General features: G+C 40.3%; 1 protein-coding gene across 1 annotated transcript; it reads left to right on the top strand.

The window, feature by feature from the left end:
* Positions 1-5788: 5788 nt before the first annotated feature.
* Positions 5789-6927, top strand: tnnt2c (troponin T2c, cardiac; the record flags this gene model as incomplete). Its single annotated transcript, XM_080491609.1, has 1 exon — positions 5789-6927. One exon carries the CDS (start codon positions 5789-5791, stop codon positions 6620-6622), a length of 834 nt encoding a protein of 277 aa, XP_080347735.1. The 3' UTR covers positions 6623-6927.
* Positions 6928-24240: the final 17313 nt, after the last annotated feature.

The raw sequence follows: 24240 nt of genomic DNA, 5'->3' as shown, positions 1-24240 counted from the left end.
ACAGAGGAGGAGCGGTGGGCGGAGTCGCGCAGCGGAACGCATGAGAGGCATGTGACAGCTCTTTGGAGGGAGGCGGGGTTGGACCCGTCACAACCAATCACAGTAGAGGCTGGGCTCAGGTCCGGACGTATCCACACGCGGACGCCGCATTGGCTCGCCATGTTGGACCGGGCAACTTTCTACAATCTATTATCTTTTTCCTCCCGGTTTTGCGTCAAAAAATGACAGAGCATGACTTTAAAACTATATTCTTGTATAGTAAAAATAATATCAGATGAAGGTATGACACAACGGGCACGTTTTATTTGCTACGTCAAAGACTTCGCCATATTGGACCGGGCAATATTATCCAATGTGTGTGGTGCCGATCAAGCTTTATTTATTTATTTATTTATTTATTTATTTATTTATTTATTTATTTATTTATTTATTTATTTATTTATTTATATTTTTTATTTACCTATTTATTTTTTATTTTTTATTTTTTATTTATCCATTCATTCATTTGTTTAGAGAGACGTTATCGGCAACAAATGACAGCGTTACTAACTTTATTTTTCTATAATAAATACATTTCAAATAATAAATCTAAAACGGAATGAGGTTTTATTCCCCATTTAAGAAACTTTTTATTAATCTTAAATGCACTTTGCATTACTTTGTATTGAACCAAATCTGAAGAATGTTGTAATAATGCAAGTTCTATCTTCACTTATTTCCTCACCTAATGGTTTTGTGGGTAGAATTATTCTATTCAATGTCATGTTTGTATATTTGATTCTTATATTATCAAGACTGGTTTCCTCACATGTGTAGCGCTGAATCCTCCTGTACAAATCAAACTGTGCTGCACATAACTAACCACAAGAGGTCGCTGTGTGTTCAGGGTAAAATGCACATACTTCTGTTTTCGATCAGTGAGAATCGCCAAACCAGTGGTTCAGACTGGGAATTCTCTCTATGGTTAACATTTTACTCCATTTCCTGAGTATTTGACTTAAAACTCTCTGAAATAGTCTCTGCGACCCTCCTGAAGTGTCTTTGGAAATTAGATTACAGATGAATCCAAACTGTACAGCACATTACGAACTACAAGAGATTATTGTAACTACAGAGGACAACTGTTGACGTCTTGAAAGTACACGTATTTATGTTTTGTGTGTATTTAAACCCCTGAATTATTCACTTCAGTAGAACCAGTAATGTAATAATGGCCACTAAGTGTAATAACTTTGACCATTTAAATATAATGAAGCCAATAATGTAATTAAACAAACAATATATAACATTAATAAAGAGAGTGCTGTGAAGTACCCTTAATATACGAGTATGACTATTTAGCCAAACTGTCAGTTTAGGGAAAAAAAGGACAAATTAAAAAATCTTGAATCTATGAATAAACTGTACAAAACCTACAATAGAACAGTTTGTTTTTAAGAAGTTCTCTTTATGGATTATGATTAGATTGGATTAGATTTTCAAGGGAATTGACCAGAAAATGTTATCTTATGAAATTATTGTCAGAATGTGATGACTCTGTTGGTCATTCTGGTTTGCTCCACCTCTTCAGGATGTGGTTTCCTTCTCTTCTCCATTGTCTCTGAGCTGCCAGCAGTCTGCCCGTGTGCCTTCATCTGTTTATGTTAAACTGTGTTAAACTGCAGTAGCTATTCATAGCCTCCTCCTTTGTTGCTTTTGTCCACTGATGGACGCAGTTGTCCCCTGCCACCACTAACTCAGCTTGGCTCGATCAGCCCGGAGCCACCTGCCGTCTTCATGTTGCCCACAGGCATGTTTCAGTCCACTCTGGGACCAGACTTGTTTTGTGGTCCTCGCAGGCCACGATTAGCCCGTCGTCACCCCCAGGAAGTTCGTGATGCGAGTGCAGTGCAGATAATCCGGAGTGCTCGGCCACCAGGAGCGTCAGGAGCCCCGGACTGAGGAGCAACGAGTTACTGGGGAGTCCCACAGAGCACCTGTCTCTCTCCGTCACTTGACTCATCCTCTAAAAACTGACTTTGTCCTTTTCCATCTGATAACTCAAGACCCCGGAGAGCACATTCTTGCATGACGCCGCGTAGGATCCGTGACGCTTTAATCCAGTGAGAGCAACAAGAGCCTCAAATAGCAAGAATGTCTTAATTACATTCCAAAGTGGAGACGAGACGGAGCAGCAAAGCTCTTCTTGGACGTCATTGTTCTCAGTGAAACGCTTCTCTGACGTCTGTGCTGCTTTAAGTGCCACTTTTCGCTCATGGTTTTAATAGAGCCACTGATCATTTCCCTTGCAACTTTGCGCACAGTTACATTACTTTACTTCAAGATTTACACGTTGGCTTTTGCAGTAGTTTTCAAAGATTGAATCATAACACTGGGTAACAAAAAAAAAAGTTTTTGTAAATTGTCTATGTTCTTTCAACTGATTTAGGACCATTTAGCACCGCTGAATCCGAAAATGATGTTCGTTTCTCTCCACCAGGTCAGGTTTTTACGCAAAGTTGTTTTGAAGAAAGCCTGATCTTCTGATTGCATTGATCATATTTTTTTCATTATCGGTTGATTTTAGTTAATATATCTCACCAGAAATAGATTTTTAAGAAAAAAATCTTTTTCCAACACAATTAATTATTAATTATATGTTACAAACTTTGATTTCTGTCATTTGAGTAATAGACATTGATAAAGCTGGATCATTTAGCTCTTTATGGGAGAAAGGATGTGGAGCGTCATCACTGAGAATCACTTCCTCTATTACTTGTTCACTGGAGGAATCTTCCTCACTAATGTCAGGAAGTTCTCTAAAGACAGGAACTGGACGACAGGATCAGGATACTTGAGGTTACTCTGGTTCTTTCTGTTCATCCCAATCACATCAGTAGTACAGAAGTAGCAGTCAGTGACATGATTTGTCGCTTCAAACCATAGGAATCCCAAACTTCACACAACTCTTCTTGTCTTGGCACAGACCGGGCCTGGATGGAGGCCTAAGAAAAAATATCAGAATCACAGACTGATGTTGATTATATTTTGTCCATGAATACTTATTAAATAATTTAAAATGGTCTGTCCGCTTCCTCTCATAGCTCCTCCCCCGGCTGCGCTACTTCCGGACACGTACTTCCATATTAAAGCTTTTAACCAATCACATTTCAGCCATCACCTGTTGCCAGGGGTAAAGAAATCTGCCTGAAGCCTTCACTTCAATTCTGCGGGCGTCTGCAGTGTAAAACAAGTGTCGGTCACGCTGCTGCTTCAACCAATCAGATTTTAATATTTGCGACTTTTTATTTATTTATTTTTTATTTATTTTTTGATATTGGCGACTCAGGGCCTTCTAGAAGGCCTAGCGCCTAACGTCAGTGTATTCAAGCCCCCTGATTGGATCGTCAGAGAGTTCACTCTCCAGCGCTAGCTGACTCCATCTGTAGCGAGCTGCATGAACAAAACTATAGTTGTGTTGATTTAAGAGCGGTTTTATCAACCCACAATGACTAAAGGTGAAGATAAAGAAATTTAGTTGCAAATTTTTCGTCAAAACAATTTTTAGGACGGACTTTTCCAAGAGGTCGTTGAACGCACCGCAGCACTCCAGCCAGAGGTCCAGTGCAATTTATCTGCACTCACTACAAACTCTATGGCAGGATTCAGGATTCTATTATTTGCCATTATATTATTTTCAAGACCACGAAAAGTTTGTCTGACGTTTGTCACCGTCCTCGACCCTCAGAAGTTTTGAGAAAAGCAGCAGCTATTCTATGCAGCGACAGCTGAAGGTGAGACTGAACTTGGATTTTTTTTAATTCATAAAGGTATTTATTCTGGCTACACGAGTATCTATCTGTAAAGCAAAGGCTTTTTATACTGCATTTCTGCATGGTAACATGGTTTTTGTAGCCATAAAAAAAGTTATTGCGAGGTGGATTGAGTCGGACCAGCACTGGTGAAGGCCTCGGTCTGAAATGCACCGACGCCACTGTCTCACGGGTAACTAGTAACTTTTGGTTAAGACTGGACTGACCCCGTTTACACGACAATGTTTCAAGTGAAACTGCATCTTTTTTTTGGTGTTCATTTATGAAAAGTTTTACACTGTAAAACTTTGAAAACAATGCCTGTTTACACTGAAACAAAGGAAAAGCTGAAAACGATGTTATTTTTCAGCAAGGCCACTAGTGGGAGCTATTGGTTGTTACCTTCGCCAACAAACGTTCGGATCAAGGTTATGTCTTTTTCCACGTGTATTTATTTATTTATTTGCATGTATGTATGTATGTATTTCACCAACTTTTCTTAACAACTACTCACCTGATCTGCATGAAATCTTCAACGATGATTCGTCATCATCCAAGGACCAATCGATTAGATTTTGGGATCAAACAGCTCCTGGGGAGGTAAGATATTTACTCTGTTGTGGGGACAAATTCCATTTTTCTCCAGCCGGGCGCACGCACATACATGCACTGATGCACGCAAAGATGAATAGGAAACATTTCGGTAAATAAAACGACCACGACAAATGATGGATGGAGTGGTGTGGTGGCTCAAATAACCTTGTAATCCATTGGTTTCCATGGTGACAAATGTGGCATTGAGTGCCCGTTCTAGTTTTTGTAATGAAACCACACACACATGCAGATGGCAATATGCCATAAACATTAGCACGTTTTTGCTGTTTCTGTCAGAAACCGTCTCACCATGTCTGTAATAAATAGTTCTTCTGCACATGCTCAGTAGATGGACAATAACAACAAAGTTTGAGGACTCCCAGTCCAGGTTCTCCTGGGCTTTGGTAGTTTTATCGTCGACAGTCACCGTAATAACAATCCAGCTTAGTCTACTGGAATGTCTGTGTTCTCCCAGTTTTAGTTTATGATATTTTGATCTCTACATGCATGTGTGTGTGGTTTTATTACAAAATCAACCAACAGCGCCAACTGGTGGCCCAACATGCTAACCCAACCAGAAAACCCCCGGACATGGAAACTCTGCACATGCCTGGACTCCAACATGGGTATTTTTACTTTGAGGTAAAAGTGCTAACCACCATAACAGTATAGGAAGTTTTTAAATGGTTAAAATCAATGTAAGTATTGTTAATATCCGAGTATAGATTAAATTGGATCATAAGAGTTTTTGCCGCCACAGATTCCTGCAGAGGCTAAAATGTCGTCAATCCTAATTCAAGGATTAGTGTGGAGTTTGGCGCAGCATTGTTTCAAGTTAAAGCGTGCCACACTGGGACTTTAAATGAATCCCTCGCGGTGCTACCCAGGCTCAACGTTACTCTGAGTAATGTCTCGTTCTGGAAAACATGCCAGCTGCAAAACCTCCCGTCATTAAAGTCGACACGGGCTCTGACGTGCTTGAGAGACTGAAATGTGCTTCGTTAATGGAAGTTTTGAAGCGCCTCATGACTCCACGGTGTGGGGAAGTTGTCGAACATTTCTCCTTAATCCCCCTTGATTTGTTCGGAGTTTCCTTCCCTGAGCTCTTTAAAGGTCTGCACATTATTTGAGTTTACTACTTGTGGCTTTACTGGACTGGCGAGCACAAGTGTGTGTGTGCATCTGTTGTGTCTCTGAAATAGTCTCTCATCTTGTCCTTACAAAGGAATGAGGAGGGTCGCTGTAGACAGGAGGGGGCGGCGGGGGGCGGGGGGCACAAAACTTGATGATGGAGAAAATAGACCACTCCATCTGCCTGGTCACATGACGAAGACAAACCTTTAAAAACCCGTCTTCTGTGTGGTAGACACTTCGTCTTCCTGTGAGGCCTGCGAGGTACCATCATGTCAGACACTGAGGACATTGTGGAGGAGTATGAGGAGGAGGAGGAGTACGAGGAGGAGGAGGAGGGAGAAGAACAAGACGTGAACGAGGAGGAAGAGGAAGCGGAGGAGAAGAAGAAGAAGGAAGAGGAGAATGAGCAGGAAGGAGAGTCCAAGCCTCGTCCGAAGACCACGTACGTGCCAAACATCTCCCCTCCGAAGCTTCCCGATGGCGAGAAGGTGGATTTCGACGACCTCCACCGCAAGAGGCTGGAGAAGGACTTCAACGACCTCCAGACGCTGATCGAGCTGCATTTCACCAACCGCCAGAAGGAGGAGGAGGAGCTGATGGAGCTGCGCAGCCGCATCGAGCGGCGCCGCTCCGACCGGTCCGAGCAGCAGCGCGTCCGGGCCGAGCAGGAGCGCGAGCGGCAGGCCCGGGTGGCCGAGGAGAGGGTGAGGCGCGAGGAGGAGGCGGCCAAGCTCCGCGCCGAGGAGGAGGCCAAGAAGAAGAAGATCTTCTCCAACAAGTCGTTCGGCGGCTACCTGCAGAAGGTGGACCAGAAGAAGGGCAAGAAGCTGACGGCCCGCGAGGAGAAGAAGAAGGCGCTGATGGAGCGCAGGAAGCCGCTCAACATCGACCACCTCAACCAGGAGAAGCTGGCGGAGAAGGCGCAGGACCTCTGGCAGTGGCTCCACCAGCTGCACGCCGAGAAGTTCGAGCTGGCCGAGAAGCTTAAGAGGCAGAAGTACGAGATCTACGTGCTGCGGAACCGAGTCAGCGACCACCAGAGGGGCTCCAAGGCCTCCAAGACCTCCCGCGGGGCCAAAGGCAAGTCTGGCTCCTGGAAATGAGCGGCGGTGGCGTTCGGATCACAGCTGGACGATTTAACCCTTATTTCCTATTCTTATGAGGAAAGCTTTCAGGGACTAGATTATAGATTATTGCCCCATTGAGATTAACTGTATTCCCAATCATTCAGTTTAATTTTGTCAGGTTTGAATTCCCTTTTTATTTTATTTTTTTTTACCTCTTCAAGCTTTGTATTTTCTTTTTCCCCTAAATTGTCTCTACAAGTTGTTCAGCTTCACTTTATTACGTAGAATTTTTCACACTCGTGTTTCCATGTTTTTCCAAATAAATTGAGATTCGTGTCTTTGTGGGTAAGAATTCCACGTGTCTCCGTTTATCCTTTAGAGACGTGCGAGCCTGAAACAAGGATCAGTGTGGGAACTTTCTTTTCTTGGGCGAAGCAGTGTTGTCGCTGGGTGAAAGAGTCAAACAGCTGCTGCACAGCTGAACCTTCACGCCTCTAATTCAGTCTCCTCACACTGCGGCTTCGCAGCGTTTTCAGCGTAAAAGACTCAGACGTTGACCCGGAAGGTCACGGCCCCCCGAAGAAGGTCACAGAGCGAAAGAAGAATCGCACACATCGGAGATTTATTGTCAATGTTTCCCGTTCGCAGAGAGCTCACTACAAGTGAATTGAACATTTAAGTTGGAAAAGGACGTTACTCCAGTTAAAGACATCAAAATCTAAAATAAGTCAGTACTCCTGTCAGAATAAAACTACTTTAAATCCACTTAACTCTCTTATATTGAGAACTACTGTGCCACAATACTTTATTTGTTTAAAAGTACTTTAAATATGGCTTACTCGACTTTTTGTGTGTATCCACATACTAACCCGCGAGGGTTCAGATGCTTTTGCACAATTTTAAGATAAATGCATCAATAAGGTGTGAAGCAAACCAATAATTTGATATTGATATTACACCTGCGAGTCATGTTCAATTAAATCGACCAAAAACGTATTGACCGGCAAAGATTATAAAAGCTGATTTGACTAATAGATAAAAAAAAATTCAATAAATGATAACATTATTACTTAATTTAAGTAGCATAAAACATAATTTGAAAATATTATAATGCACAGATGAATAATAGAGCTTTTGATACAGAAATTTCTTGTTTTTGTACCTCAAAGTTTCCAAAAACCAGAATTCTACCAACCCTTTCATAAGGAATTACACATTTTCTCTATTATAAAGTCACACATCAGCCTCAAAAAGATGAATTCAATTCAATTCAGAATGGAACTCGCGTTCTAAATAGAATAAATTACAATCAATGTTAACAAAAATTGAAAAGTCTGTGATGATCTGATTGAAATTTGAAGCTATGGAAACAGTCAGCTCATGGATTACCAACTCTCTTTTTTTTTAACTTGGATAAAACAACTTATTATTTTAAAGCCAAAATAATTATTAAATTACTCATAATTATAATCTGGAACATCAGGATGACATTGACATTTGTTCATGATTGTGTTCCTTCCACTGTGGTTAAGCATTATGAATTGGTTCACCGTTAAATCACCAGTTAAACAATATAAATTAAAGCTTTGCTAAGACATTAAATAAATCCAGTTTGATAAAAGTTTATTGATCTTTTTGAGAATAAAAATGAAACGCAAATGGCACTGAACACCCAAAACAAGTTCACTTCAGAGTAAAGATTCACATAGAAATCGACAAGCACAATAGACTAATAGAAAACAGTGAAAGATTACATTATGAAAGTATAACTATAGTATTTTCTGTTGTTGCCTGTGTGAAATTGGGGGTTCACAGTAACCCGGTACTTGCAGGCATGAATGCATGGACGTGCACTAGTCTATTTATGATTTTCCATATTCTTTTCTTTATATAAAATGGAAGCAAATCATAAGTTTTCGATACCCGATAATGAAAGTATGCGGTTGGATGAGCTTGTACTTCCTCCCACACTCTTTTGGCAAATGTTTTATTATCTCCTTAACAGAACATATATTGATGGGCTGATAAGCAGGTAGTGTAGGATGCATGCTACATTATTTATCTCTGTAATATGCTCCCCGGAACTCTTTAAAGTAATAAACTTTCCGCTGCATTCAAATGGCAGGAAGCCAACAAGTATTGGGATTTTGAAAACGTGATCCTGCCTCAGGTCGAAATGGAAGCGTTGAACAATGAGAGGCTGCCTCCACTAGAGGGCGTCATAAAACCAACTTGGAGCATGTGAGTGTTGGAAGCTGCATCCTTGAGGGATTAGACCAGAGGTGTCCAACTCAGGAGCCACAGTCAGCTCAGTTTCATCTTGAGTGGGCCGCACTGGTGAAATAGAGCCCTAATAACCTTTAAATTCAAACTTTTAAGTTTTTCTTTGTTGTGGTCAGTGATGCCGGGTAACGCCTTACTCTCATATGACCACTTGTTTCAGTAACGAGTAATCTAACGCGTTACTATTTCCAAACCAGTAATGAGATTAAAGTTACTTGTAAAGTTACAACTACATCAGCGGGTAAATAAAATACCAGTAATAGTAAAATCTGATCAGATATAAATACAACAAAGAATGGAGGTCAAAGATTAAATGTGTATGAACGTGGTGCCGGAGGCCAGGCAGTGATCAGCAGAGTAATATATTTGGATTACTTTTTCAAGGTAACTGTGGCAACACTGGTTGTGGTGGAGAGTATATGTGATCATAAATGTTGATATTTTGGCAGAACCAAAGAGCTAGTTGTGAAAACGACTCCCCTCTCAACATACTCCTGTATTGCTAAATGCATTCGAAAGTGGAAAAATATCAAATGCGTGCACGTTGGATTCCCATACCTATTATTTAGGAATACATTTTTATCTCCAATTTAAAACAAAGTGGTCCCAAAGGTCAGAGTGAACCAAGCCGTTCCTGTGAGTGTTCCGCTCGGTAACATGAATCGTCCTTAGAACATGCAGACAGGCCAAATTACATGTAAGTTAACAGAAATATTTCACTTCTATTTAGTGTTCTGTCCTCAAAGCGTCTCTGTCTACTACCACTCCTGCACTATGGCAAGGTATTCCAACGATCAGCCATAACATTATGATCACTGGCAGGTTGCTCTTTATCATGGCATCTGCATGTTGGTGGGATTTATTTGGCAGCAGCTGGTTTCAGTAGTTAGTTGATGTGTTAGAAACAGAAATATGGGTGAGGTGGAGGATTTAAGCAAGTTTGTGAAATGGACCGGAGTATCTTCAAGACCACAGCTCCTTTCTTCAGTTTGAGATCTTTCATCATATTTTTCCAGTAGTTTCTGAGCACATCTCAAAGCTCCAGGTCAAACAAGAGAGCGTTTCCTGGATTGGATGGACCAACAAGTCCAATCCACTTGGCACTTTTGCTCATATTTTAGAGTTGGATACCACCGTTCCCCTTCAGAGGCCAGGTGAAGAATAAAGTTATGGCTGATCGGTGTGTGTGTAAGCCCGCTGTATTGGAATCCAGACTAAATCTAGAGCCTGAACCCAGTATCATGTCGCTGGAGACCCGGGCCAAGGCACAATTCCCCTCCAGTTGCCCCAAAGTTCTGCCCCCCCGCAGGGGGGCAATTCTCTACTGCAGTGAAAGCCCCCAGTCATTACCTGCAGTGAAACATGTGTCAAACCAAGGTTCAGGGACATTGCTGTCCCCCGCGGATCTCGATTGTCACTCAGATGCCTTGCTGCTGTTTTGGTCTCATGGCCGTGACAACCCATTAAAGCCTCCCAGACAAGGAGGTATGCCCGCAGGTTACCATAGAGACGTAGAGAAGTCGGTACTACCCCCCCTCGAGTGTATAAATGTCCTCTCGTACACACACACACACACACACACGCACACACACACACACACACACACACACACACACACACACACACACACACACACACACACACACACATACACACACACACACACACACACATACTGTGTACTCCATTTGAAAGGTGTGGACGGATTGTATTGACGATGGTGACAAAGGCATGACCTATCATACCCGATCTGTACAAACTGTTCCCAGAACTCTGAAGTTGATAAGAAGTAGCTCTAATCACATATTTATTCATCTGTCTGCTAATCCGTGACGGATCCTCTGTGGTTTGTGGGGCTTTGTTTCATCTCGCGGCATGCAGAGTGTAAACCTCCGCTAATATGTGCGTTCACCAGGAACAGCACCACCTGCAGGGTCATCAAGGCAGGGAGGGTTGGGGGGTGTCGTTGGCTCATTAGTGCTCAGTGGAGGCAGGTGGATAATGAGTGACTGCTCCCCGGCCACACTTTCAACTCTGACCAGACACTTGTTATTGGGTTCATTTTGGTTTGAAATTTAATGAGTCATTCTCAGTCTTCTTGGGATAAAAACGGAATTTATTTATGCAGGCAATAATATCTCTATTTATACAGCACCGTTAAGGACAAAGTTAAAGTGCAATGTGACAAGAAAGGTGCTAATTGAAAAAAATAAAAGTAAGTGAAACCTCAAGAATAATAAAAAACTGAAGTAATAACAAGCGCAAGTTTGACTTTGGATTGGATTAAAAGGAATCAGGTGTATTACAAGAAAATACTGCTTTACCTGAATACAAGATAGTTAGATGCTGTTAAAGTGTAGTTTATAATTATATATATATTTTTTTACAAAACATTCTTTGAATGAATGAATGAATGAATGAATTTTATTCCGAAACATGTATAAAAAAAAAAGTACTTCTTTGTACATACAAAAGAAAGAAAAAGTACTTTTTTAAAAAATAAACATAGGGCCAAAACATAACAAAACACCGCACATTGTACAAAACCTTTTTAATTTCACACCCCTTATTACCTATTTTTCCTTATAATTATTAATAATAAAGCCTTATAATTATATAATACAGCTATATAAATATATACCATATATACCTTATATACATAGCTATATAAATATATACCATATACACACTTCAGAAATATCTCTCTATCTATCTATCTATCTATCTATCTATCTATCTATCTATCTATCTATCTATCTATCTATCTATCTATCTATCTATCTATCTATCTATCTATCTATCTATCTATCTATCTATCTATCTATCTATCTATCTATCTATATATTTATACACACACATATATAAAAACAACTATCCCCATAACTAAATATATACCATATATACCATATACTTAGTTACAATCTGACATTCAACACTAATCCATTTACAAACTATTCTATTTATAGAGACATACTTCCTCTTCTACATACTTGTTCAAAAATATTGTTTAAAGCTACACAATGGACTATATAATTATAAATACTACTAAAAGCAACAGTTTTGTAATATATTGCTGATGTAGCTTCCAAACTGTGAAAGTCTGAGGCCCCGTTCACATGACAACGTTTTCAACTGAAAATGCAAAACCTTTGTTACGTTTTAAGGGTCTGTTTACACAACATTGTTGCTCAGAGACACTGAACATGCAACTTTTTTGAAACAGCTCCCAAAGTGGAACTGTGGAGCTGTGACTCTGTTCTCGTGTAAACGGGTGAAAACACAATTTTCTGGCTTGTGCTTCTTCTCTGTGTGGAGAGCGGAAACTGTGCATATGTACTAATGTGTACTTCCGTTGTGTATAATTCTTGTCCACATGCTCAGCAGACAGGAACCTTTTCCCTCCAGAGCGTCATGACATATTCTCCTGGGAGTTTTGCAGTTGACAGTCACAGTAATAACACTCCATTATCGAGTTATACTGAAGCTCTGAGGGTTTTTTTCTAGATCAATGTGACCTGTTTGAAAATTTTGCCTTAAACTGTTTGAATGGGCTGTGATGTCTGAAAGCTGTTTTAATGTCCCAGGTTTTTTTTTTAGCCAGCCATGAAACAAAGATTCATGTTGCTCTGGAAGCTCCTTGGTTGACTGTCAATACGAATGTTCTCCCAGTGATGATGTTTATGTTGATTGTTATCGACACGTGTGGGTTGTTTCATTGCCAAAACAAACAGCACCCACTTTAATCAAATACTAAATCAATTTAATCAAACCCTTATTTCTAAAATAAATACAATATTTAACCTGAACAGAGTGGAAAAAACCCAGATGTCAGAACTTGTAGCTCGTCTGAATCGCTGACAGATGATGGAAATTGTCCAGGAGAAAAGTGCTTAAGGAGCAGGTTTAACACGTCTGTCAGCATGCAACTTTTTTTCAGAGTGATGTGCCACTCGGCCGCACGTCTGTCTTCTTTAGGCAGCCAGGCAACAGAAGATGGAAACATACACGGTTTGATGAATCCTTTTGCTTGGCACAGGAAATATGTTTGTGTTAAGATTATTTGAGCGGTGGGAATGGTATGGACGAGTTGGAACCAGCAGAGGAAAGTGACGAAGAAGAAGAAGAAAGGAAACAGTCATCAGGGACGAAGAAGCTGCTGATAAGAGAAAGAGGGAAACTGTCATCATGGCCGTCGGGAGCGGAGGGAAACAATATAGATAGGTAGAACGAGCAGATGGCGGTAATGCAACTTCATGGATGCAAACTGTCGTTAAACCCAGAAGAAGTAGAAGAAGAGGCTTCATGTGGCTTTGTGCGTTGCTCCTATTGGTCATTGAGGTATGAATCCGTCCCAGAAGTCCTGGACCAAACAGACAGGATCAACACATTTTATTCGGGGATGGTCCGAGACCAATTAATCTGATCAGCTGACGTTCCAAACAGAGCGGATTGAGACAAGAAAATCTGTCCCGAACTGCTGTCTTTTGTGGCATGCTTTATGAGCGACATCGAGCTAACTCGTCTGGTCCGGATGTCTCTGGTGATTAAGTTGCTGGTGTTGTACGAACTGGCTTTCGCTTCGTCTTGATATTTTGTCTTTACCTTTATCGTTCTCAATAATAACAAAGAATCTCCAAACCACTGACATCGCTCATGCTCTCTTGTTTACCTGCTGCCCACGTTGCTGACGCATGACATCGCCACGTTGTATCGGGGATCTTTCACGGGTACTCCGTGCAGTATCGGACCCAAAACAGGTATCGGACCCGATACTGGTATCGGTGCATCCCTGGTTATAAGTAGTAATTATATATAGAATCTTATATTTAATTTTCAATTGTTATTGTTTTCTGTGTCGTGGCTCTACTTGCACACACACACACACACACACACACACACACACACACACACACACACACACACACACACACACACACACACACACACACACACACACACACACACACACACACACACACACACCTTGCCTGGAGGAATGCGGGAGTGTGTGTGGGTCTGTGGATAAATTAGGCTGCCCCGGAGACGCTGCTCCTCGGGTTTATCTCCAGCCTCCTCCAAATTGAGGTGGGAGCTGCTTGCAGCAGGAGGTATAAAGGAGATTCAGCCTATCAGACAGGGCATTAATCTCCACCCCTCCTCAGCTTCCCCCCGTCCCTGCGGAGGTCTGACGTGCCCCGTCAATGCACACATTTAAGACGGAGTTCATAAGTACTTCAGTCTGTGACAGTGCCATTGTATAGTACCAGGACAATTACAGTAATGCCAGACCTGCTCAGTGGAGGCTCCGCCATCGAGTGGCTTCAACAAAAGATTTCATCACTGACATTTTTTTATTAGAAATAAGGTTTCTTATTTTTTATGACAAGACAGAACTGTAGTTTTCTAATGATTGCTCATGTTTTCTTACAGTACAGATTATAACTACATGATAGTAGAAATAAATCATCCAAAATATCACATTCTCCAAGATTGCTCTTGAGTTGCAGACTTTTGTGATCTAATGGTATTTTATAATTTTTTTTCTAGTTTGCTAGTTACATGTAGTTAATGATAATCATGATCATTTATTTGCTTATCCGTTAACTGTTTTAATTACAGTTTCTTAATATGAGTCCTCCCAGGTTCAGTCTATCAGTTTATTTAAGTTTTTATTTCAAGTAAATTTTGTAAATAGTATTATTTATAAAAAAATTTACATTTCTTCTTAAATTACGATAATAAATGATATAAACTATTGAACCTATAGAGCAAAGGTGTCAAATGCATTTTAGTTCAGGGGCCACATATGGCCCAATTACTTCTCAAGTGGTAAAATATTGCCATAATAACCTTTAAATGTAAACTTTAAATGGTTTCTGTTGTTGTGGCACAGAGTATATGTGATGAAAATGTCGATATTTTCACAAAATCAAACAATTATTACTGAAAATCACTACAATCTCAACATATATTCAATTTTAATGAAACCCATCTGGTGCAAAATACAGTGAAATGTCAAACAAAGTGTCAGAAATTAGAGTTCCGTGGAAACATGATTGGAGGTGGAGGAAAACGGACATCGTCTTCAGAACGTGGACACGTAAATGTATTTTCACTTTCACTTGAAACCTTTTCGTGTAAATGGGGTCTAAATGACAAAAGTAAGCCAGCTCTTTCTGCTTGTGTCATAATTTGTTGTATTAGAAACTCAGATCGTCTCAGAGCTCAGAAGACTTATGTCATACCTTTTGTCGGTGTCCTCACCCCATGTGGCTTCTTCTCTGCTAACCTTTAATCATGGCTGGTTGATAACTTCATACTTGTCAGGGGTCTGGTTACCGGAGCAGCTTCCTCCACAGGCCAGTGGAGGCTGGTTAAGCTTTAAATTCTTAAAACGGTCACCAAAAAAGAAAAACCTCTTGCATGGTAATCGACTTAATTTTTAATAATAGCATGGTGTGGGTAATGCAAATGTATCAGAGCTGTGTAGAACAGTGAGTGAGTCATTTCGAGTGTGTGTGTGTGTGTGTGCTTCTGTGTTGTCATGTACTGTAGGGAAACACTATAAATACTAAACTCTGCAGTTACCCAACAGCTTCCTGGCGGCGGCGCCCACAGACACATCGTGAGGACGCAGGTCAGAACTGTGTCTCAGCGCCGGAGAGTAGGCTGTTAATTCATAGAAAGAAAACCAAACCACATGGTAAGAATTTAATCCTGCACTGAGCATAGAATCACACATTTACCTGCTATGTTCAGTATTATTCTCCTGACTTTCACATTCATTGCAAATGATCAAGATTTGCTTGTGTTCACATGACAAACTCTGCAAATTGTGCACCCTGCAAATTGTGCAGTCATTGTAATAAAGGAGCTGTGAGTTTGTTCTGTGCAGTGGTTAGCGCGGATACATGTGTATGCTAAATAATACCCGTGTGAATGCGAGTGCATGCTTGTTAATTCCAGTGAGTTAACAGAGGATAAATACAGAAATGTGGCATTGCTGGAGTCTACACCACACAGATTCTAGTTGTTAGAACTAACCCAGACTCAAATCCTCACCACTTTGATCCGGACCAGAGCTCGTTTCAGGGAAAGTCCGCTTCGTTTGAGCATGTGTGAACGCTCCACGGGAGTCTGATCCAGATCAAAGAGGTGAGCTCACTCAGACAGTGTGAACACCCCAGGTCTCACCTCAGTGGACTTTCCAGCAGGCGGAGCCAGAGGATGTCTCTGGTCAGCATTTGTTTCCAGCCATAGCGCCCCCAAACGAGCAACTGTTGTAATCGCATGATGTTGCCCTGGCGGTTTAGTCCGCACTCAAACACGCAGTGTGAAAGTTTGTACAACAGCAGCACAATTTGAATGTGTCGTTTTTGTTAGCAGATTTTTATCTTTTAAGTAGTGGGTATATTGCATATTTAACTTTATATACTATATAGCTTTTAACTTGTTCGTTGTTGTAAATGTAAATGATATAAAGTAAATTTCCCCATTGTGGGATTAACAGAGTACAGTCAATCGATCAATCAAAATACATGGACAGTTACTTTTAATATTGATAATAAAACTTTGGTTGGTACAAACGCACCGAGACAGAACTTTGTCCAAATAACTGAAATTGGTCAAACTTCCCTAGACTCTAGTACAACTTTCTCATTCTCTAGCTGGTACAGCTTAACCAGACAACACTGACACTTGTTGGCTCAAGTCACAAGACAACTCGGAATCCTATTACCAGGAACCAGCTCACCTCGCAGCATTACCATCAAGACGGCGCATGGAAAATATCTTGAGACATAAGTGATACAGACTTTTACAAAAGACACAAACTAAAGTCCATAAAAGTTGCTTTCTGACCTCAAAATGAGGTTTTGCCCCTGAAACCATCGGGATCTGATTAGCTGGATTGCACTCTGAGCAGATCAGGTTTAATTATGAAATGTCCCTCTTTGTAGAAATCATTTGTGTCCTCGAGCTCCTATAATGTCATCTGGGGACATGTTCAGCTCAACCTTTGACAGAGCAGGAGGTGGATGGATGTGTAGTGGAAAGTCATCGACATGCCGCTGATTGAGCACAATTCCTTTGTTTATTAGGTCGTGCTGATTTGTTTGTGCATGTTTATTCGTGTCTTTTCTGGTGGCGAATGTCTCCTCCCACCTGTTGTACCATCGGACACCCAACCCTGTCTCCGGTTATGAATCTCCTCACTGCTGGGATCAGCCTTACCTGTGCCGGAACGAGCGGCATCTGATAAACGGCTGCATTGGAATTCAGGACCACGCTCCTGTGCCGTGTCCTCACTCGGGTGATTCATGCCGTCCGCCTCCAGCCCTGCCCGTCATGTAAATCAGCCGAGCAGCAGGAGAACTTTCCACCACCAACCTGTTATTACCACATTTCCCTGCCACCGTAATGATAGTGCTGCTGCTCACACCTGTTTGAGCCTCCGTGGAGTCTCTTGTTTCCCGCCTCAGAGGTGCTCATCATGTCTTCTTGTGAAACAGAGCTTCAAACAAGGGTGCTTCAGAATCAGCTACAGGATGAAAAGATTGGAAGAAAGATTCTGAGGACATTGGATGGCTCTCGTAACCTATTTTGCCCTCGAATAAAAAGTGTTTAAGAGAATGGATTAAAACTGCGACTGCATAACAACTGCAATGCAAATCAACCTATTTATTGAGCTCTGGCATCTGTCATATCGATGATGTGTTTCTATATTGATAGATGAGATAGATTTACATCTAGGACTTATTTTCAACCCAACCAGTCAAAGACACTTTGAAGTGGAATTGGGTTCTTCTGATTGGTTTTACTGAATACTGTTTATGTTGTAGTTTTTTATAGTTTATATGTTAGTCAAACTGATTCACTGGGTTTTATTTAAAATAAAAATTTTATTTGCCACAAAATCTAGGTGAAGTTGTTTAAGTTAACATAAAAAAGAGATTCAAGACTGCAGAGTCTTGAATCTCTTCAATAAGTGAGTTTTACAATAATTCCTAGCTAAACAAAGCTTCTGCCAATAGCGCTTTTAGCTTCAGACATCTTAGTTGCTCAAAAAATAGACGATTGAGTATATTTGCTATAGCAAGGTAAGTATCGGCTCAGGAAAGTATCGGTATCGGCCGATACTCAATTCTGAAAAATCGGATCGGTATCGGGGTCCAAAAAGCGCAATCGGGACATCCCTAATTATTATACTGTATTATATGTTATAAGAATATTAAGTCTTCTCTTTTGAAAATTTGAAAAGAGTCTCTGGGCGAGACACTTTAAATCAAATCTGTTGCCAGTGCCTGACATTATAGTTGACGTAGTAAAAATGTAATGTACAAGTAAAAGCCATTTACAAATGTGATATTCTGACAAATGAGGAATAAAATTCTAGAAATGTGCCGCTCTTTAGGGCTCTTTTGTTTATACTACAATTAGTATATAATGTTTTGGAGGATGAAATCTTCTACTGCGGGTCTAATTATCAGTCTGTCTCATGTTTATTCATGACCTGGATGTTTCTGTCAAGGCAAATCAATTGAGGGAAAAAGCATAATGAGAGAGGATTTCTCAGCTTTTACCCACGGGGTAAAACATCTATTTATAGCCACTTGCATCAATCCAGTTCCCGCTGTGTCGTCTCTGTCTAATGCTTCATAAGGCAAGCTTCAACCTTTCAGCTCTTCCTCGTGTCTCGGGTTACTTCTCTTGGTATTTGGAAGGCTTTGCTCAGGTCAGAGTCTACTTTCACGGGGGAGTCCGGGAATTGTCAATGTCTCCGTAATTTCACAAATAGCCTCCTCTCGGTAGATTTCATTGACATTTTGACAAGACGATTGAGCTGTCATGATTTTTTGTCTTATTCTTTTTTTGAGCACATATCAATGTTACCACGTCTGTAAAATGGTCAGTGAGTTTTAAGAGATGCCCCTGGTGGTCTGAGTGCCCGCCGTCAGCTGCTGGAGAGCCGGACCTCGGAAAGCAGCACAAGACGAGGTCACGAGGAGCAGAAATATCACTTTTAGGGCAAGTTTTGGAGAAGCAGAGGCTCAAAACAGCATGTACCTACATGCGGAGGTAGAATCATAGCAGCTACACCAATATTGCCGCTCGGGTCTCAGTGTTTTGTCGCTCCTCTTAAGAAATTTCTTAAAAGAATTCAATGTTCTCTTGGAAATTGTTACAGGCCGGTCCTGGCCCACAGGCCTTATGTTTGACTCCCCCGTTGTAGACGGTGTGTCTATATGAACGAGTTTCAACCATCGAATTCTGCCCAGTTCCTTTCAAAACACGCGTCATGAAGAGGTACAAAAGTTGCACTGGTGATAAATTCAATTTTCTTTCAGCGCCCAGGCTTCATTGCAGCTTTTGTTCCTAAACCTTCGGTGAATTTGTTCCTCAGCTCCAGTCGTCATGTTTTTAACCGACGATTAGCCCGTCCTTCTTTTCTGTACCTCGCTAACAGTTTCTCTGCTTTTCCTCCGTCCTTCACAAGTCTCTCACACACACTGAACTCTTTCTGATGCAATTTTATGATATTTAACATATGTTTTGCTATGTAGCATTTACTTTTTGGTGAATTTTAGAAATTCTCTGGATGGAGAGATGTTTTTTTTTTTTTGGTGGTACGGTCGCATCATTCTGCTGTCAAACAGTGACATCTAGTGGTCCCAGATAGTACTGGTATGTTTTGAGAGATTTCTAATATAAGTCAAAGAACTAAATGAAGTACAACTTATAGTGCAGAATATGTGGTAATACTATATGCAGAAATCTGAGAGGATGGAGTGAAACTAAGCTGTCCATTGACTCCAATCCAATCACATTTTTGAATGTAAGTACACGTGTTTGGAACAATGGTGGGTAAATTTGTGTATGTGAACGAGATGAATTTGGCATGGTGGGTACATTTGATATATGAATATATCCTGTATCATATCATCTTTATACTATAATAAAACATCTGTAAACTGAGTAAATATGAGGTATATGTGTATCAGACAGAGGAGGTAAATTTGGTGGTGTAGATACATTAAATTATTCAACATTTCCTCTCTAATTAAGCTGATTTTTCAAATCCTCTAGTAATTGGTTAGCCAATACACATGGTGCGTTGGAAAGATGTATATATGTGTATATCCTTGTATCACTTAAGTGGAAACTTGAGTTTTATTCCACCAGTTCTTCAAATCCTGATGAGATGAAATCATATCAACCTACACCCTTCATCCCTTTTATTCAACTCTCAGGTTTTACACATTATTCAAGAGAAGAGCAGACCGTCGGTGTCCGATCGGTGTTGAAATGCAGACGAGGTCCAAATCGTGTTCCAGACGGAGAAATCATCTGTCAAGTTAGTTTTGCACTTTTCATCATTTCCCTAAAATGTCTCATGTGCTTCTCGCGGATGGCTCGTCCTTTTTGAAAAAGGAACCATATTTAACGGAGAAGTTTTCACATCATAACTTTTAAGTGTGGATTATGTAATCCAGTGGAAGGGCATTATACGTGACCACATGTCTGAGAGCTTCTAGGCTGCTTTTTTTTTTCTTTTTTCCTAATGACGGCAATAAAATCCACCGTTAGGCTGTAATGGGCGGTGGCGTTGTGTAACTGTCTGTCCACTCGCCTCTTTAACTGTAATTGTTCTTTTAATAGAAGCAGCCCCCGTGTTCTCTCCATTAACGAGTCCACCTTTGACCCTTTGTATCCAGTGCTCCGTGGAATATGGTCCGAGAATAAAGCAGAGCTGTCTGTGGACAGCGATCTCTTCATGTGGGAAACCCTGTAAACACCAGCCGCTGTAATGTCCGGATGATTTCATGCAACACCACTTTTCCTAATCATTGTTGAGACAAGGACTTTTTGTGCAATTTATTGAATGTTTTGCAATGAGCTGTAAATATATCGTCAACACGGAGACTCCTCGACAAGACGATGATGATGATGATTAAATTCTCACAAGGTGCCATTACTCAAAGCATCTGTGTCTTTCCAAAGTTGAGGATGCACGTAACGATTAATCTGACAGGTGCGCTGTTGACGCGAGGCCTGTCCGATCTCCTCTTCGGTCTTCACAAAGCTGTTGCGTTAAATATGCAGCCCGAATCGGCCCCCAGGAAACGGTGACGCTTTAATTACATGCATCACCACATGGAGCTGCTAGCCGTTGCTAACTAAAGCTACACCTCTAAATACGGGTTTGGCGGGCAGAGAGTGGGCAGCCTCCATTTCCAAGGAAACTAACATAGCAGCAGCCTTTTGTCTGTGTCCGCCTGCCATCATGGATGAAAAGGAAGTTACGCCACATGTTGTGCGGCGCCCGAAACATGAAAATGTGCGCTTTGTCTTTTGATCTTCAAACGGAGGTGAGTGGAAGAAGAGGCCGGAGTCCGTTCGCCTTAAAGATCTGACAATCTCAAAACTCAGCCATTCATTTTCCAATATTGGCAAACCGGTTGGTACTATGATAAGAATTGTGCACGCTTTGTGGTGAACACAGAATTTAAAGAGGTTCAGCTATAGGAAATCACATAGTTTGTTTAATGGACTTTACTGTAATTTGGATACAGAGGACAGTCTACATCAGTGGATTACATTTTGTGGTCTTTGCTTTACTGAAACATGACAGAGAAATCAAAAAATAACAAACAGGCCAAGGCCGTATTCGCCGTCGTTTTCTAGTTGACAGTCACTGTAATAACAATTCACCTTGGTCGTCTGTCGTGTTCTCTCATTGTTAATGTTCAGAGCGTGTTGTTCTCTGCTGAATGTGTGTGGGGTTTCATTACAAAAACCAACAACAGCACCCACTGGAGGTCATACGCGCAAACTACATCGTTTTCAAAACGTTGCCGTGCAAACGTGAAACTTTTCTGCAACGACGACGTGAAAACTTTGTGTTTTCTCTTGAAACGATGTCGTGTAAAAGGTTTTTTCTTTTTAATGCCAGTGGCCACAAGAGTGTGTAATCAACACAGCTACACTTTCCAAATGTTTAAATGCAATCTTTCCACGGTTCATAGATACGTACAGTAAAGTAGTTTTACAGAATGCAATGTAACACCACATAACAGTAGTGGGAAAAAAAAACTATAAAGGAGAAAAGAAGGGAAATAATTACAGATACACTATAACAAGATCACGTGGTGCTAAGTGTCCCTACAGACTGGTACATTCAATGACCAATTATCATAATACACAAATTAGTTACAGTTTTTTGTAAGTAAATAATCATAACTGTGCTTTTGTCTCATTGCTAATGGCAGAAATTGTAAATACTGTTTATTTGTCACCTCCTAAATAAATGTAAAGTACATTTCTGGCTTTTTATTGCTCAAAATTAAAGTGTGATGTAAACTGACCTTCAGTTAAAGATAAAGAGCTTCGTTGAAATCTAACTCGTGTGACTCTACAGCCCTGACCGCTCATAAACTGCGATTTCAAAAGGCACATAACAGATTTCGCAACTTTTTGTCTTACAATTTTTGCTGAATGTTCAAGGTGGAAATTGTCAAGATTGTAAATGATAGACGAGTTTTTGCTTCTAATTACAATGTGACCTTTGAGACAAAAAAACTGTTTTAAAAAATAATAACTTGTACAATCACTTCACATATTCAACAACCAAAGAGTCAAATTCATTTTAGTTTGAGTAATTATGGAGCTTTGAGTGACAACACTGCTTCGTCTCTGGTCTATAATCTCATTATTCTCTCCGTAGTTTATCGAGACGAAACCATTCGGCGCGAACAGCCTCACGGAAAGCAGTAATTAAACTTACTGGGTGTCACTTGGCAGCGTGTGTGAGAGACTGGTGCGAAGCGTTTCGCTCAGCGAGGCGTCACGTTGTTGGACAGAGTCTCAGCAGCTTCGTTTATATGGTCACTCTTGTGTCAATCTGATGAAACTCCTTCCGATTCTTGGATCAGATTTTCCCATTTACGTAAACAAACAGGTTTCTATTGAGATCTTTATGACTGTCAAGCCTTTCAACTATCTTGAAGACTTTAAATATGTTTAAAATTGTTGTCTCCTTTTGTCGTGAGGTAAACTGAAGCCGATGTGTTGTTTATGTGGACCATGACCAGACCAATAACTAGACTTCACCACCTCCTGCTATCGTAATTTCAATCGGATGGTGAAAATTTTGTCGGATTTTAGTGTTTATATGGTACCGATTTAATCGTTTAGGCATTTAATCACATTATTTTTGGTCCATGTAACATGTAACCACACTGTGTACAGCAACCTAACTATAACATAAAGCAATGTACTGTCACATATTGTCATGTTTTTTCACATATCAGTTTAACATAACATAACAATTGGAAATGCAGTGTTTTGTAACCTAATTTAATGTATCGTAACATAGTATAATGCAACTGCAAAATACTGTAAGTACAATGTAACCTCAAAAACATAGACAAAACACAACTTAATGTTATACGTTGTAATGTAATGTATCACAACGTAATTGTTTTGCAACATATAGTAACATGTATCAGAACCTAATACAACATAAAGTATCATAAAGCAAGTAACATAACACAATTGTACCACAATGTAATGGAGCGTACAGAAATCCAATATCTTGAAATGGCATAATGGATTGTAATGTAATATTGCAAAATGTACTTCATGTACATAATGTATCATAATGTAAAAAATACAACATAACTGTAATATGAGGTAAGGTTATGTAACATGTCATTATGTAATGTTATAGAACTAAACATTAACAACATGCACCACAACTTTTCAGAGTGTAATTGTTATAATAAATATCATAACAATATGTAACGTAACGTGATGTGATGGTGTAACAAAACAGAATGCATCACAATGTAAGGTAATGTAAGTGTAACAGTGCAACTTTTGTATTAAACGTTGTGAGGTTACATCGCATACCATAATGCAACGTAACATTTTTTAAATTCACACTGTTACGTAACCCAACTTAATGTATTTGATCAAAACGTATCATGATAAACCGAACTGCAGTGCAACACAGTGCAAGGCTACACAACGTCATGTCGCGTAACGCAATTTAACTCCAGACAAAATGTTGCTCCTTCCCAGACAAACAAAGACAAGCTGTGAGTCTTTATTTTTATTTTTTATGTTGTTAAAATACATATGAAACAGATACAATAAATTATATCCCAAATATCGACTTTGAATTGTTACAAAAGTTATCACAAACTGTACACATCATGACAGTAGTTGCAGTTGTTCTTGCTCGATATAGATTCAAACCAAACGATTACAGCTCGAAGCCTTTAATCTCCTAAACATGGAATAACTTCATAGGTAGAGTTGGCGTCACTCTGATTTCTTCATTTTGACTAATTGTTCACAACTATTACAGA

This window comes from Lipophrys pholis, assembly GCF_963383615.2.
Source record: "Lipophrys pholis genome assembly, chromosome: 22".
NCBI classification, from domain to species: domain Eukaryota; kingdom Metazoa; phylum Chordata; class Actinopteri; order Blenniiformes; family Blenniidae; genus Lipophrys; species Lipophrys pholis.
This window is presented reverse-complemented; position numbering and strand designations above follow the sequence as displayed.